This window comes from Octopus bimaculoides, chromosome 2 (assembly GCF_046866305.1).
Source record: "Octopus bimaculoides isolate indiv1 chromosome 2, ASM4686630v1, whole genome shotgun sequence".
NCBI lineage: Eukaryota > Metazoa > Mollusca > Cephalopoda > Octopoda > Octopodidae > Octopus > Octopus bimaculoides.
In genome coordinates, this window is record NC_142929.1 from 176896707 (window position 1) to 176914685 (window position 17979).

The 17979-nt window shown below is 37.0% G+C and overlaps 1 protein-coding gene across 2 annotated transcripts in view; it reads left to right on the forward strand.

Annotated features, from left to right (window-relative positions):
* LOC106871739 (succinate dehydrogenase [ubiquinone] cytochrome b small subunit A, mitochondrial) overlaps nt 1–17979 on the forward strand; it is a 47444-nt gene that overhangs the window by 1779 nt on the left and 27686 nt on the right. Inside the window, exon 2 of one of the 2 annotated variants that reach the window (XM_014918357.3) lies at nt 6010–6051. The exons of the other annotated variant lie outside the window; for it this stretch is intronic. Within the exon in view, the coding sequence (XP_014773843.1) occupies nt 6010–6051 (42 nt within the window). The remainder of the gene's footprint in view (nt 1–6009; nt 6052–17979) is intronic. 2 annotated transcript variants of the gene reach the window in all.

Below are 17979 nucleotides of genomic sequence, written 5' to 3' on the forward strand. Positions count from 1 at the left end.
TTTCTTTCTGTCGCCGTAATTTTCGAAATGCTTGTATACGAGTACGCTTTAAAGAAATATGGGTAGTTGAAGGTATCTCTTTCATCCCACCCACCATTGTTGCTGCTATTCTTCCCTCGGAGATTGAGCTCACATGTTTTGAGTCCAACTGTACCTATCTCATCTGTCCATTCAGACATTGTGCATCCAGGAACATGCTATGAAATGCGCGCTATCTCCTTTAAGATGATAGTCTAGCGTATGATTTGAGGGGCATTTGGCTGTTATTTGTAAAAGGTCATGCATGGCGACTCGTTTAATGAATGTAGCCGCTGAAATTTTGTCATGAATATAATTTTATTTTCCTGTCCCCCACATATGGGTTAAAAATAGTTGGTCAGGGCATGTTTCTGTGTGTATAGTTTACTATATCATGTCTTGCCACGTGGAGTTGCTACAAATTTTGTTACTAATGTAATTTTTTCCCCTCCAAAGTAAAGTTTCATACATTTGCAATATGTTTGTAAATTAGTTGTATCGATGTTACGATAGTGTACTTAAAGAAAGAGAGAGAGAGAGAGTTGGAAAAAATACAGCATAGATAATTTTGAATGAAAGATATTTTATGTTTATTTGTTTTTATTTTTCATCATCGCCAGTGACAAATTCCAAAGGATCTCAACTGGACGATAAATGTTAATTTTGTATAATGATATAAATGATTTTAAAAAATGTTGTCTCTTTAGTTCAGTGGGACTAGAGGTTGTGATATTCATACTTTTCTCCCGAATCCGTCTTATAGTAGTAAGATAGTGCTGTGTGATACACCAGTACTTACATAAGCATCAGCATCTGCTCTGCAGCCGCTAAACTTCCTAGTAACAGCAGTCATATCTCCTTTAGATTACCGAATAATTCGTTCCTGGATAAACTATCCATGAAAACTAGTCAGGGTGTTCATTATTGGAACGTCTTTGACCAAGGGTCTATTCGATCAATGTTGACTAAGAGCTATGCAATATAAGTAGGATGAGAATTGAGAACGTATATAAAATGTGTATATACATGCTTTTTCAAGGGCATTAGCGATGTCGAGTGAAATATCAATAACTAGTAATCGAAAATATCGATTTTTCTTCTCACGTTAATTGTTAAAGTCATTAAGAAAGGTATATAAATAAATTTCAGTTTCTCTTATAACTATGTAAATAAAATCATCCTGTATATTTGTATTAGAGCCACCAGTCTACGACCTCCAAGCTCCACTTACAAAACAAACATTAAGGTTGCTTGCAACTGCATTTCATTTGCTGTTTAGGAAAATACACATTTTTAGAATTTGTCGATTTATTTTTAGCTTTTATTTTTAGGTGAGGAAATAAGTTGTGATATTAATGTTTTTCTCTAGAATTATTAATGATGTGAGTTTAGATTCAACCGAAATATCAAAATGATTTCTCTCTGCTCTCTGCAAATCTTGACGGTGAAATTATGAAGCAATAACAAGTATTAATAATTCGTTAATCTTGTTTAATAATAATAATAAAAAATGCTAACCGTGTCATTGCACGAATAGCTGCAACAAAATATAAGCATAACATTTATCGATAATTGCCTATATTAAGACGATATAAGGCGGTGAGCTGGTAGAATCGTTAGCACACCGGGCAAAATGCTTAGCAGTATTTCGCCCGTAAGTACCAGTTGAATTCTGAGGGGGGGGGGGGGTCCATGTAATAAAACTTACCCACCCATTACCCAAATTGCTGGCTTTGTGCCAAAATTTGAAACCAATATTAAGACAATATGTAATTTTTGTTTATTCATGTCTGTGTATTTAATAAGTTTTTTAATGTTCATGGTAAAAATAGAAAATAAACCATTTTATTACATGGAAGTAAGCTGAGTGAAAGCAGTAGAATAAAAAATCTATTTCTCAAAGTCGACCCGACATGGTGTTATGTAATTCGAACAGCTGTCTGTTCCAGTGTCACATTTTATCCCCTAATTTTTATCTCTTTACTTCTGTATCTTTTCACATGATGTACATACACATGATTTATATACGTAACGCGTCTTCTCCCATTACCTTTCATAATTGTGTTTATCGTCTTTTTTTTAATTTTCTCTATTAGCTTGTATTTAATGCTACATGTTTTGGTTGGAGTTTTTTTCTTCCTACTGGTATCAGACCAATTAGGAAACTTCTGTAGGGTCGATTGACCTACTATAAATAACAGCCCCAAATCCAGGGCCAGTCATGACCAATTGATATTCTAAACTCTGACCTAGACTGATTCATCCTTGACCCTTTCCATTGACTGACGAGGAATTTTCCAGGTCAGATCAAACCCCATAACAATATTAAATGTGACCTGTTTTTTTCATCCTTTTTACACTAATTAACAGTAAGCAACTTATATCTTTCTTAAGACACTGAGCCTTACAAAGGAGACGACTAAGGACTAAGATATCTGGCACACTGCTGTACTCAAGAAGACCCATCTATTACAATAGAATTGATACTAGTGCTGGTGCCACATAAAAAGTATTTGTGCCACATAAAAAGTGCTGGTGCTACATAAAAAGTACTGGCGCTGGTGCCACATATAAAGCTCCAAGTACACTCTGGAATGGTTGGCGTTAGGAAGAGCATCCAGCTGTAGAAACCATGCCAAAACAGACAATGGAGCTTGGTGTGGCTGCTGGCCTTAACAGCTCTGGTCAAACTGTTCAACCCATGCCAGCATGGAAAACAGACATTAAATGATGTTGAAAATGATGATAAATTAGATTAATAGGGAAAATAAAAATTTTCAACACACTTTATTCATTAAAAGACTCCTAATTAGTTTTTGCACCATGCACTGGTAAAAATTCCGTTGGTGCCTTTGTTTAGGCTTATATTGTTTTAACAGTCTATCTGGCGCTAAAAATATTCAATTCAAACCTTACTATCTTAAAATACAAGGGAAAATTATACAGTGTAGTCAGATTATACTTCTCCATCCCCTGTCACACAAAGGATAAATTGTAATGCCTGGAAATACATTAGATTGTGGCTTGTTCTATTAGAGCTATTCTATTTAGGGCTAAATAACTATGTGGAGGTGTGTGTGGTTTAGTGGTTAGGTTGTTGGATTCCTGATCATACGATTGTAGTTTCGATTCCTGGACTGGGCAATGTGTTGTGTCCTTGAGCAAAACACTTTCCACATAGCTCAGTCCACTCAGCTGGCAAAAATGAGTAACCCTACGACAGACCGGCGTCCCGTCCAGGTGGGGAATTTAGAAGCCATTGAAACTGGAAAACTAGCCCTTATGAGTTGGTGTGAACAGAGAAGGTACCTTTACCCTTTTTTTTTTTTATTTTAAAAATAACTATCAGTAATACCTTGTACTTTTTCATCCAGAACTCCTGCCCATTTCATATTGTCTTGTACCATTGTAGTTATTTCTCCTGTGCACTTTGGGCTTGTTTAAATACCCATTTACCATCTTACCTCACATGTGCTTTGATTTTCATGCTAGTTAACATTTCTGCCAACTAATTATCATTTTTCATGGCTGAATTGGAGCCCACATTTCGCCTTACTTTCTGAAAATTATCCATATTCAATATCCCTACCATATGACATACCAGCATGAGTGTCATGAGATTTGTCTCGTAGACAGAAAGAAGCTCTCTTGCTACAGCCAGAATAACTGCTCCTTGAACTCCTGTCACCTCTTATTTACATATATACAAATACATGAACTGAATTTCATATGACCAGCTAATAAATTATCATTTATTATTGGTTATCCCTATGAGGATTGGCTGAAAAGTTCATAGGCTGACCAAGATACTCTCATGGAATGTGACCAGACGGGGTTTATTTTTCAACCTAGCCCTTCTTGCAGTCCACACACTTCTTCTAATGGTGTTGCAGTGCTTCGATCCCATTGGTAGGGAAGCTTTCATCTTGTTGGCGAAAATAAAAGTCATCGACAGCAGATATGACATGATCACTGCAATACTGGTTTCCAATAGTTTTTTTCATGTTGGGGATCAGATGATAGGCAGATGGGGGGGGGGGGAGATCAGGAGAATACGAAGAATGATCAAAGCTATAGTCATGCACAGTAGCCATTGAAAGTAAGGACTTGTTTGCTGGAGCCTTGTCCTGATGAAACAAGACCCCTTTCATCAGTTAACGTGGGCTTTTGGTCTTGATAACCTTTCATAGCTGCCTCAACAAGTTGGCATAGTTCTCTCTATTGATGTAGCCCTTTTGATGATGGTCAATAAACAATGCCTTTTGCATCTCCAAAACTGAGGCAATCAGCTTCCTTATCTTTCCTGCAGATAAAACAATCTTGGCTCCATTTGGAGCAGGTGAGCAGGGTTTTTTTTTTTCCACTGTCACTTTGTCTCTGGCTCAAAGTGATGAACTCGGTACTCATTGTGAGTTGGGAAACATTCAAGGAAACCAGCTGGATCTGCCTGAAACAATATCAAATTTTCCTGTGATGTTATCTAATTAGTGCACTTTTGATCAAGTGTCAGAAGACATGGCATCCACCAAACAAACCTTTGTTGTGTCAAGTTCATTGTGCACAATATTCTCAAATCCCTCATGGGATATGCTAATAGTATCGGCTATATGATTTATAGTTAATCGCTTGTCCTCCATCATCTTGTGGTGAACATGATCAGCATTTTCCTCAGTAGTGGTAGTTGCAGGAGTTTCTGACCATGGGGTCTTCAAGTTTCTTCCTTCCCCTCCCAAATTCAGCTGCCCACTTTTGCACTGTTGATAAAGCTGGATTGTTGTCCCTTAATGTACCAGTCATGTCAGCATGAATGTCCTTGGGGGCTAAAGCCTTTTCTGCAGGTACTTAATAACACCACAATGCCAAATTCTGTCTATTTTCAAGACAAGTCACTACTGGTTAGATTTGAAGTCTTTGAACAGAGATTATCTGGAAAGAAGCAATGCAGTTATTTATTAAGTTGAAATTAATGCATGCAAGATTTCACAGCTCTACCATTACTCCTTCATTTGTTAGCCTATGAACCTTTCAGCCTTGTTCCACATTACTAGCAATAATGTTTAACTCCTTCGTTGTCCCAGCCCTTTTCCAACTGGACCATCTTCATTGAACAAAGTTGTCTAAGCATTTGTTAACTGCACAGAGTTGCAATTGTAAACAGCAGCTGTTTGTTTCTACACAGGTTCATAATTATGGCTTGATGGACTAGGCCATTCCTACAATTAATCTTTATTGTCTATATTTTCCAAAATTTTGAACTAGTCTTATTGGAGTTATCTACTTTTTTAATATATTTAAATTCTACCAGAGGGAATTTTTGTTTAGTAAATATTCAGATAATCTTAGTTCATTGAAATTTTTGAATTCACTGTATTATGTATACGAGACCCTTCTGTTTTTGTATTTAGTATACCAATCACTCCACTGAGGTATTTTTGTTCCTGTACCGGTGACACATAAAAAGCATGCACTACACTCTTGGAGTGGTTGGCGTAAGGAAGGGCATCCAGCTGTAGAAACATTACTAGATCAGATTGAAGCCTGGTGCAGCCACTGGCTCTCCAGACCTCCATCCAACCCATACCAGCATGGAAAACGGATGTTAAATGATGACATTGACATTCAAGAGTTATGTGTCTTTGTTGCTGGCCTCTTTACTGGTTGTCTGTTACCATGTCCAACCCATGCCAGCATGGAAGGGAGACATTAAATGATGATGATCCACATGTACAGTGTATAATTCACATGTACATACTAACATACTTCTATCCACAAAATGCACTCCTTTTCAACCCCACCCTCCTGTTTAAATATGCACATCTTTACCTATCTTATCTGAAAATAGACATTCATAAACTGATAAACATAAATGTATTAATGAGTTGTATGCCAGTGCCTAATGTTCTGTTGAATTATCTACAGTATATATTTTGAAATGATAGATTAGAGTGGTTTTCTACAGATTTCCTAAATCTTACACCTATTTCATTGTAGCTAAATGGTGTGGGACATTGCAGCAAAACAGTGAAAGGTTCAGTAAGTTTGAACTAACCATACATAACATGAAGCTGGCTGTATTGGCTACTGGTTCATTTTGCTGCTATATATAATTACAAAGCGAAATAGTTTGTACATTATTTATACTATTTACATTTGACGGATATTCGTCCTTATCTTGTTTGTTGTTAAACAACGTTTTGACTGATATATCCTCCAGCCTTCATCAGAAGTCTTGGGGAAATTTCGAACCTGGGTTCTCATTCCTAAGGTATTTTTTTATATTATTAAGGTCACTGCCTGGAATAGAACTTGAAATCTTGGGGTTAGTAGCCCTCGTTCTTAACCACTGCGCCATATGCCCGTGGACAATTATGGAGTGAATTTTAGGGCTTATAAATCTAATATTTTCCTATCCTTCCTTAATACCGGTTCCCATATACTATTCATATCTGCACTCGGTGTGCTTAAGAGGTTGTTGTCCTAGCATATGTGCTGCTTCTTTTAGTTTTCGTATTTTCCAGTGGTGTTCTCTGTCTATTATTTCAATTTCATCTCACAGAGGGAGGTGGTCTCCATTTTTCCATACATGATCAGCTATACCTGATTTATCAATATCTCTTCATGTCCCAGCTTTGCGATGTTCCTCTACCCTTATTTTGAGGAGAAGGCATGTTTTGCCTTTGTATAACCTACCACAGTTGCATGTCTCTTCTATTGGTGGTTTTACTCGAAGGAGATATTTGCTAAGTGTTTGCTTCCTCTTAGGAACTATAGCAATTTCTATTCATATTAAAATTGCTTATTTATACCTGTGTGTGCATAGCCGTTGCCAGTACCGCCTGACTGGCCTTCGTGTGGATGACACGTAAAAGCACCCACTACACCCTCTGAGTGGTTGGCGTTAGGAAGGGCATCCAGCTGTAGAAACTCTGCCAAATCAGATTGGAGCCTGGTGTTGCCATCCGGTTTCACCAGTCCTCAGTCAAATCGTCCAACCCATGCTAGCATGGAAAGCGGACGTTAAACGATGATGATGATGATGATGATGTGTGTATGTGTACATGCATGTGTATGTGAGGTAAAGCTGTTGTGTTAGCCATTAATGGAGCAATTGTAGAATTATATTTAGAACATTAAATTTAACTTTAACCCTTTAAGTACGGCAGTTGTAAGCAATTTGCTAAAAGAGACGGATCGTCAATAAGTGGCTCCGATTGTTATGCCATTCTGAATAAATATAAAAATTTAATTCTAAAATATTGACTTTCATAATATTTTGTGGCCAGGGTGACATATATAACCATCAAATTAGGAAAAATTCAGTTTCTTGCTAATAAATGTTTATTTTCTGCTGTATTAATACTTAATTTTTCAAAAGGCTTGTTTGATTGTTGACCAGATGACTTTTAAGGTGAAGCTAAATACCAGTTTACTTATTAATGTTGTGTGTGCTACTAATCATAATACAGCTTTATATAGTTCTTTTGTTGTAAATGTTACTTCAGAGATTGTGTATACAAAGTAATCTATTTTGTTGTTCCTCTATGTATGATTGAGGTGGAGTAGCATTAAGGTAACGGCATTCCATGTGCTTGTATTTCATTTGAATATTTTGCTACTCAACTGTTTGATTCTACTGCTAACTTTTCATTTCTTCAATATAATCTTTCTATCCAGTTGTTATTGTCTTGTCCCAAATCTGCTTGGCTTGAGTGTTTGCATAGCATGCAGGTATTCTGCAGAGACAGTGTAACTTGCATCTATTGTTTTAGTTAAATTCTACCTCTGCTTAGCTGAGAAACCTACTGCACACCCAGACATGCAGAGTACCAACCTGAACAGTCTGTGCAGTATTTTATTTGTCTGGGATGCAGTATAGCAGCAAGCATATCACATTCATTTTATTATCTGGAAATTGTAACTGTTGAGAAGGTAAACAAAGTGAACTTGGTGTGTTTTTGATAAGCAACAGGCGGCTGTAAATGTCAGTTCATGTTGATTTATCGTCAGGTGAAAAGAAGGATAATGATTACTGTTATTTGTCTTAAGTATGTAGTCAAGTGCTCATATTATCAACAAACTCGTTACAATGTAGATAATGATACCTACTTGAAACCGATAATGATCAAACTAGGAACCATAATGTCTCAAATTTAGTCATGCTTCAGAGGAAAGTATCACAGAGTTTAGATTAGAATTGAACAGGACAAATTTGGGTCCTGTTCAAAAACGTAAATGACAAATTTTTTTTTATTATTGCTTATCTGTCTTTGATTTATTTTTATAAATTATTAGTTTCACAATAAGTCATCCATCTATATTAAAGCGCTCCATCAGTCAGGGTGCAAGCCTGAATAAGGTTTTTTATTTTTTTTATGGAAAATCAGTTGTTGCCTGAGGAGCAAGATTCCATTTACTATGCTGTTGTTGTTGTTGTGCAAGGGAAAGGCATGGGACATGATAGTTTGGCACCAGTGTTGTTGCAGGTAAACTTAATGAGCTTGAACAAAACCACAGCACATTTTGTCCAATGCTTTGAGTTTCCCTCATCTATTATTCAGGACTGGTGCTTTTTATAGACCCCACAAAAGTGTGAAAGGCAAAGTTGAATTTGAGCTTAAAACCTCAAATATTCAAACAAATGCCACAAGGCATTTTATCTGTTCCAACAATTCTGCCTGTTCACTCAGTCATGTGCACGCACACGCGCACACGCACACGCGCACACGCACACACACACACACTATTGGCTAGGTTGTACAAAAAAGTGTCCTCTCTAGTGACTAGTGTAGCTATATCATCATCAACAAATGTTAATAGAAGATTGGTTATTCTGCTTGCAATTTGGTTTTAGATATAGAAATAATGTAGCTATTTGTATTTTTTTGTGGAGAAAATCAAATGCTTTGCTTCGGTTTCTGTAACAACATGCAAATGAAATGAACTTTCCTCTGTGTTATTTGAACCAAGAAAGCCTTAATGTGTTTGTTAGAACTGCTTGAAATAACAGCCAAAGTGCCCTTAAATTACACCCATCATCGTAAATAAGAAACGTCACATTGGATAATGTCCTAGGTAGATTTTTCTGAAAAACAAAAAGATGGCCATAGTTGGAATGATTTTTCACTGCAGGCCTTCTTGACTTGGCTGACTTGTGAATAAACATGGACAGCTACTACAGCCATCATTGTACTTTCAGATTAAGCATGTGACTGTTGCTGGCATCTATTTGCAAGCATATTGAAAAACTGCATCTTGACAACATATTCCAAAACTGCAACTTGTATTTTATTGATGAAAGTTAGAAAAGTATCCAAGCATGGAAAATCAATGATCCAATGATAATATTGCTTCAACAAAAATATTTTATCCATTGTTAGCATTGAAAAATATGTATTTGTGTATGTAGAATGGTTATACTATATCTGCGTGACATAAGAGTTAAACGGTTTGACATCAAAAAGGGCATCCAATTGTAAAACATTGATTGCCTGCGCTTTTCCACGCTAGTCCTGCTAGCGTGGAAAAATGGATATAAAAACAATGATGATGAAAACTGGTCTATTGTCTTGGATACTTTGTTAAAGGTCTGCTAGATAACTTCAGTGATGGTATTTTTTAAATATTCTTTGGTTGTAGTTTACTGACTTACATCTGAGCCAGGAGATTTTATTTCAAGACCAGACTGTATTCAGGAATACCTTGATTCTGTGATTCATTGAGAAGCTTATTCACATAGAAATGTTATAAATAGTGGTTATGATTATCACAGATGAAATTTGTTGTGAAAAATATTTTTGAATATTAAAGAACTATAGAATGACAATTTAAGCATAACCAATGATTTGATTAATTAAATAAATATTTTACAAATAATAATCAATAAAATACATTTAGAAACTTGATGTTTCTTTGCATTTGATGTAGCTTTGTTGTTAGTATTTGGTTCACTTGAAGTAGAAGGATTCTCTTTTGTCAAGAGTTCCTTGTTTCCGTTGGTTGGCAAGAAAGTAATTTCGTTTTTTTTTTTGCAGATAGTTACGATTTTTTTTAATGACTTTTGTCAATGTTATGATTTTTTCCCTTTTGACATTTGATAGCCGTCAGTTTTAGCTTACTTTAGAAGTAAATTGCACATAATTTTGTTTACAGTTGTTAGTTCAGTGTCAATTTTAACATGGAGTGCAAGAACAAAAATTTTCGCCAGTTTTTGCCTTTTGTAATTTTTAAAAACAATTACAGCTGAGTATCATCTATGCAGGAGGTTGTTGAATAAAATATTGCTGTACCTCCATAGGGTCTATCTTCATGTTATGTACTTTGATCTTTCTTGATCTCCAATGAGCTCAGACATCTTGTCACAGTTTTTCTTTGAGTATACTTGAACTTGTAGTAGTTCCAGATATGGATGCAAGGTCTAGAATCATAGGGCCTTAGAGTTAACCTAGCAAAAACCAAAGTCTTAGTAAGTAGGAAGGCAGACAAATCACAAATACCTTCAGGTAGATGGCCCTCCTCGATCTGTAGAAAAGGCATAGGTAGAAACTCTATAAGATGCACCTGGTGTAAGCTTTGGACACATAAAAGGTGCAGCAATATCAGAGGAAGGTTATCAGGGAAACTAGCTTTTGTATGTGGAAGATGCACAGGTTCAGTAAATGCTGAAAATGTGCAGAAAATAGACTCCATCAACTGCCTGTGGGGTAAGCTAGAGATAGTAGATAGCTTCTGTTATCCAGGTGACCAAGTTAGTTGTGGAGGTGGATGCTCCAGGAGCATAGCTGTTTGAATAAGATTAGGTTGGGCAAAATTCAGAGAGCTCCTACTTCTGCTGGCAACAAAGAACCTCTCCTCTCAGCGTGAAAGGCAGATTGTTTGATGCCTGTGTACAAACAGCTACGCTACATGATAGTGAAACATAGGCTGTGACAGCCAAGGACATGTGTAGGCTTGAAAGAAATGAAGCCAGTATGCTTCACTGGATGTACAATGTCAATCTGCATGTTCGACAGTGTAAGCATCTTGAGAGAAAAGTTAGCATAAGAGACATCAGATGTGTTGTGCAAGAGAGACAACTGCGCTGATATGGTCATGTGATGCATATGTACAAGGACAGCTGTGTAAAGATGTGGGACAAGGTGGTGAAGCATGATCTTCAAACTTTGAGCCTTGCAGAGGCAATGACTAGTGACTGAGACCTTTTGGTGATATGCTGTGCTTGAGAGGACTCGTCAAACCAAGTGAAATCCTAGTTGTGGTAACTGACACCCATATTGGTGGGAAGTAAAGAACACCTTTTGAGTGTTGGGACTCATGGAGACAAAGTTGCTGGGTTCCTTTTGAGCCTGCTCATGGAGGCAATGACCAAGACCTTTGACATGTCATGCTTGAGAAGATCCATCAAGCCAAGCAAAATCGCAGATACCAGTATCATGCAAATGGCACCTGTGTCTGTGGCACATAAAAGCAGCCTGGTGTTGCGTAAACAGCACCTGTATCGGTGGCACGTAAAAGCACCCATTACACTCTTGGAGTGGTTGGGATTAGGAAGGGCGTCCAGCTGTAGAAAACCATGCCAAATTAGACTGAAGTCTGGTGCCAGCCCAGTCAAACTGTCCAACCCATGCTAGCACGGACAATATACGTTAAATGATAACATACATGTATACATACGCTCATGCAACTGAGTAGAGACAAACATTCTCACACACACGCACACATTGATTTTTATTGTTTTGTGTAAAGGTTGAAATCTTGACCTTTATATTCAGCTCTCTTTCTTGGCTTGTCTCACTGGGATAATAGCTGCTAAGGGTAACTGTAACTGGTGTTTATTTTTATTCCAAAAAATGTGTATAATATTTATGTTGTTGGCTGTAATGAAGTCTTTTGTATAGTGAAACTGTTGAACTAATTTTCTTAAAAAAACAATCAAGGTATATAATCAGTGGTATGACGTAAGTTGCCAGCACTTGGGGGTCAGGCAGCTATTGCAGGGAGGATACACCATTTTTTTTTTTATTTATTATTTTTTCACTTTTAAGTATTCTGCTCGGGATAATTGAACCAGTGGTCTTGTTTGTACAATGCCATTGTATATAATATCAGAAAACATAATTGTTATACATTTTCTGTGTGAATCAATAGTACAGATGTGACCAATACATTGTTAAGTATATAGAAGTAGGATTAGAAATGGGTCAACACAAGCTGAATATAGGCAATATGCAATGTGTGTGTGTGTGTGTGTGTGTGTGTGTGTGTGTGTGTGTGTGTGTGTGTGTGTGTGTGTGTGTGTGTGTGTGTGTGTGTGTGTGTGTGTGTGTGTGTGTGTGTGATATGCACAGTGGGCATTGAAACAAGTAGAACATGTTCTTGAAATAGTGTGAAATGGGAAATGCAGAAGTGCATTAAATATTTGTAGACATTTTTATGACACATTGGTGGTTGGAACCATGTACAGGATGTTGATAAATGGTTTATTGTGACTAAAATTCATAAATTAAAATGCTAAGTGTCTAGTGACAATGTATTGTGTGTATTGTCACACTGTGAAACTGATTGTATAAGTCTGTAAATATGGTAATAGCCCACTCTAAATGTAGGAATTGTTACAATCCTGATTGAAGAAATCTGTGATCAAAAATATTCAGTAAGATGGTAGGGAGGTGTGATTTGCAGGAGTTTTAATTGCAGCAGCTTGAATGATTATGCAGAGCAGGGTCTTAACTAGGGTTTCTATATGCTGAGGGTATAGATCTCAGAGGAGGCACAATGGCTCAGTGGTTAGGGTAGCGGACTTGCGGTCATAAGATCGCAGTTTTGATTCCCAGACCGGGCATTGTGAGTGTTTATTAAGCGAAAACACCTAAAGCTCCACGAGGCTCTGGCAGGGGATGGTGGCGAACCCTGCTGTACTCTTTCACCATAACTTTCTCTCACTCTTACTTCCTGTTTCTGTTGTGCCTGTGTTTCAAAGGGCCAGCCTTGTCACACTGTGTCACACTGAATATCCCCGAGAACTACGTTAAGGGTACACGTGTCTGTGGAGTGCTCAGCCACTTGCACGTTAATTTCACGAGCTGGCTGTTCCATTGATTGGATCAACTGGAACCCTCGACATCGTAAGCGACGGAGTGCCAACAACAACAACAACAGATCTCAGAACATTCTTCAAATATGACAATACCTTGATTTCTTTCTTTTTTTCTTCCTGTTCCTATCCTTGTTTATCCTTATCTATCTATCTCTCTCTATATATAATGTGAAATAAAACCAAGGGGTATTGTCATATTTTGAAGTTCTGGTAAGTCTGGTTATGATGAGGATTTTGATGGGTGAGGGTAGTGTAGAAATGTTGGGCAATCTTTTAGGGGGTCAAAATTGTTAAAAGTTTAAAAAACCCTTGACATTTAAGAGCCCTGTGTGTGTGTGTGTGTGCGTGCAATTTTTGGTACATGGTAGCATCATTTTTAATACTATATTCATCAATATTTAGAGTGAAGTTTTAAATTTGTTTTAGAATCTCTTCACACATCTCTGTGTTTTGAGATTCTCCTGCTACAAAAAAAAAAAGAAAAAAAATCATGAAAGTACCAAAAAGCATAAAATAATTTTTCAATATAGCTAAGTATTTCTAACCCTGCTCCAAAATGGTTATAGAACTATAATAACTAGGGACCATGTGTATCTAACAACCAAAGGATTGCTTCTTTTTTTAACCCTTTAACTGCAAAATTAAGCTTTATGGCTATTCCAGTTATACTCAAGACCATGCATAAGTAATTCAAAATAATGTAAATATATAAGCATTACATTTGATAGAATAATCTGGATGCTAAAGGGTTCAATATCTACCAAAAAATAGAATTGCTATTTTCTGCAAATAATGTTGCCTCAATAAACTTGATATATCTTAGCAAAAAAATAACTTTACATGTGAAATTCTTCAACAAAAGATGGATTAGTATATAAAACTGCTTTCTACATTTAATGATAGTGAAATTTTGAGTGGCTGTATATGATTTCTGTTATAAAAGGGTTAACTTAGATCTCATCATTTTCATTATGGCTGTAGCACTACACATACTCTCTTAGATTTGTTTCAAGCATTAAATATGTCTTTCGATTATTTAATTTCTAAACCATTTTATTTTCCTACAACAACAAATATACAAATCTTGTATGTTCATACTGAAATTCATTCATCATAACTTGGGCAAATACAGTAATGAAAACGGGTTTATTGTTGAACTCAGAAATTTAAAATGGTCTGGAGTTGCCTTTCATACTTAACCAAAATAATTCAAATAACGATAGTCATTCAGTTATTGTTTTCTCTTTGTCACGTTTATTTCTAATTAGCTTTTTAATCCTAGGCATGGTATGCAGTTAATACATTGACGTTGCAATCACGTGGTTCCAAGTTCAGTCCCACCGTGACACCTTGGGCAAGTGTCTTCTACTATAACCCCAGGATGACCAATGCCTTGTGAGTGAATTTGATAGACAGAAACCATGTGGAAGCCCGTGTGTGTGTGTGTGTGTTTGTCTCCCTTTCCTCCACTGTTTAACAACCAGTGTTGGTTTGTTTATATCCCTATAACTTAGTGGTTTGGTGAAGGATAGAATTAAGTACCAGACTTTAAAAAATAAGTACTGGGGTCAATTTATTTGATTAAAACCTTTCAAAGTGGTGCCCCAGCATGGCTACAATCCAATGACTAAAATGTAAACGGTTAAAGATTGTTAGTAACAACTATTGTTTATGTTAGTATCCAAAATATATTATCTGGGTGTATAGAATTGACAGTGTTACTGGAAAATTCTCTAGTATACCACAGAACATACAGGTTAATGTCATTTTCTTTTTAGTTATTTTTTCCATGCTGACACAAGTTGCTTGGTTTGCTCCAGCATGGCATCTCACTAGTTGTTGCAGCCCTTTGTCATCTCTTTCATAGGATTCAATACCTTGTGATAAGTTTTTACCATTTCTTCTCTTATTTTCCCTTAGCTTCCTCCACATAGGCTGCTTGTCCCCTTTGTATAAGAAAGTATTGCTAGCTTTATTGTGAAACAGTTTTGTTCTTTGTTACATAATCCTGCGCATTGATTATTTTCTCATAAATTGTGATTTAATTTTGGAAAATCATTTCCATTTACAATATTTCATTTACACTTGTCCAGTTTTTATCTTGTGTCTACTTATAATTTTTGGTCTCATCTATTACTACTACTTCTCCACGCACAAAACCAGTGTTACTACTAATAGTATAGTACTACAGTTATAGTCTCGACTATTACTACCACTACTAATGTTGTCTTCTCCACTATCACTGCTACTCTTTTTGCCAATCCATTATTATGCCATCCATCACACTTCGTTGCAATATATTTCTGTTTTGATTCTAAATTCTGACTAAATTATTTATAGCCTTTGCACTGAATTTAATTTGTTCTTTGTTTGTCTAGGAGCATTTTATTTTAGTTACGGTTGGTTGAGCTAGAGACTTTTTTTAAACTCGTTTTCCAAGAGAGTTCGTGTATGCTTTATGTGCTTGGTGGTATTTTATGGGTTAACATGGTTTGAAGGAGACTACTATTTCATTTGACATAGTTATTGGATCATAACGTCTTTTGATACTACTGAAAAGTGGGCGAGAGGGAGTGAATGTTTGTCTGCCTCCCACATCTATAGCTTTGTTCAGGACTCCTAGTTCTATTTACATTCACATACTTCCATCTCTTTTATTTTCTTAAGCTGTAAAAAGTATTTAAATTATTGAGAATTACTTGATTTTTGGTTGGCAGTAGATTAGAGTTCCCAGAATCACAAATAGAAAAATTTCACTTCTGTTTGTTCCTCATTCACCAAAATAAGTTTTGATTCACAACCAGTTACTCTTAATTATGCACTTTTTAGTTTTTTTGTATTAAAAGTAATGTAGAAACGGGACATTATGTGGACTGTTCATTGATATGGGAAAAGCTTTTGACATTATAAACTGTAAAATACGGTATCTGGGGAATACTGAATGTACTGCATATAGTGTTTTTTTTTTTTTTTTAACCTGTAGAAAAGGCGTAGGTAGAAACTCGATAAGATGTACCCAGTGTAAGTTATGGACACATAAGAGGTGCAGCAATATCAAAGGAAGTCTAACTGGGAAGACAGTTTTTGTATGTGGCAAATGCTCAGGTGCTATAAACACTGAAAGTATGCAGAAAACAGCTTCTGTTATATTCCAAGGAGAAAAACTAGAAGTAGTTGATATCTTTCATTACCTTGGGGACCATGTCAGTAGCAGAGGTGGATGCTCTGAAAGTGTAGCTGCTAGAATAAGAATATCCTCGGCAAAGTTCAGAGAGCATCCTACCTCTTCTGCTGGTGACAAAGGGCCTCTCGCTCAGAGTAAGAGGTAGACTGTCTGACGCATGTGTACAAACAGCCATGCTGCATGGCAGTGAAACATGGGCTGTGACTGCTGAGGACATGCGTAGGCTTGCAAGAAATGAAGCCAGTATTCTCCGCTGGATGTGTAATGTCAGTATACATACACGACAGAGTGTAAGCGCCCTGAGGGAAAAGTTGTGTTTAAGAAGCATCAGATGTGGTGTGCAAGAGAGATGACTGCACTGGTATAATCATATGTTGCGAATGAATGAGGATAGCTGTGTGAAAAAGTGTCACACCCTAGCAGTTGAGGGAACCTGTGGAAGAGGTAGACCCAGGAAGATCTGGGATGAAGTGGTGAAGCACGACCTTCGAATATTGGGCTTTACCGAGTCCTTTGGAGATATGCTGTGCTCGAGAAGATTTGACAAACCAAGTGAGACCATAGCCTGTGGCCTGCCAGTGGGTGTAACCAGCCCACTTATACCCCTCATTCATTGGACAATAAACTTTGCTTGCGAAGACCTATTGAGGCAAGTGAAATCAAAATCGCTGACATGGCTGATAACAGTACCGCCTGACTGGTACTCGTGCCAGTGGAATATCAAAAGCACATCTGAGCGTGATTGTTGCCAGGGCCTCGGATTGGCTCACGTGCTGGTGGCACATAAAAAGCACCATTTGAGCATGATTTTTGCCATCGTCGCCTTACTGGCATGTGAAAAACAGCATTCGTGCGTGATCGTTGCTAGTGCCACCGGACTAGCTACAGTGCAGATAGCATGTAAAAACACCTTTTGAGCGTGGTCATTGCCAGAACCGCCTGACTGGCCTTCGTGCTGGTGGAACGTAAAAGCACCCACTACGTTCTCGGAGTGGTTGGTGCTAGGAAGGGCATCCAGCTGTAGAAACTTTGCCAGATCAGATTGAGCCTGGTGCAGCCTTCTGGCTCACCAGTCCTCAGTCAAACCGTCCAACCCATGCCAGCATGGAAAGCGGAATGAAACGACAATGATGATGATGATAAAACAATGTGTTATATAGACTGATTTGGACTTTTCCCTTAGAACTTCCCCTTCTCTTAATTTGCTGATGTTATTAAGCAGGTTTTTATTTTGTCAAATTTAATCTCTTCTAGTTTCATAATTGTCACTATGAATATTATCTCACCCAGGTATTGCTGTATTTTGTGTTTTTTTTTTTTTTATAGTGCATATCTGACCACCAACTTTAAGGCTGATAGTCTTTCAAATATCTTTTGAATCCGCATATGCTCATCCCTGATATCAGATTCTAGTGCAGATTCTAGTCTATTCAGACTATCTTTCATAAATATTTTTTCCTATTATTAGGTTTCTTATATCTTTATAGATACCCTGTAGAAGAGCAGGCCTGTTTCCTAATAACAATGAACCAAATAAAAATGTATTTCCTCAACATATTGTTCAGTAGCAAATAATTTATTGAATACTGACAGTTTGAGCTATTGTTAGTTTATTTTTAGAAAAAGCTGTTTTATAATGAATTTTCTCTGTGAAATTGAATAACTAGAAACTCTCTAACTGAAC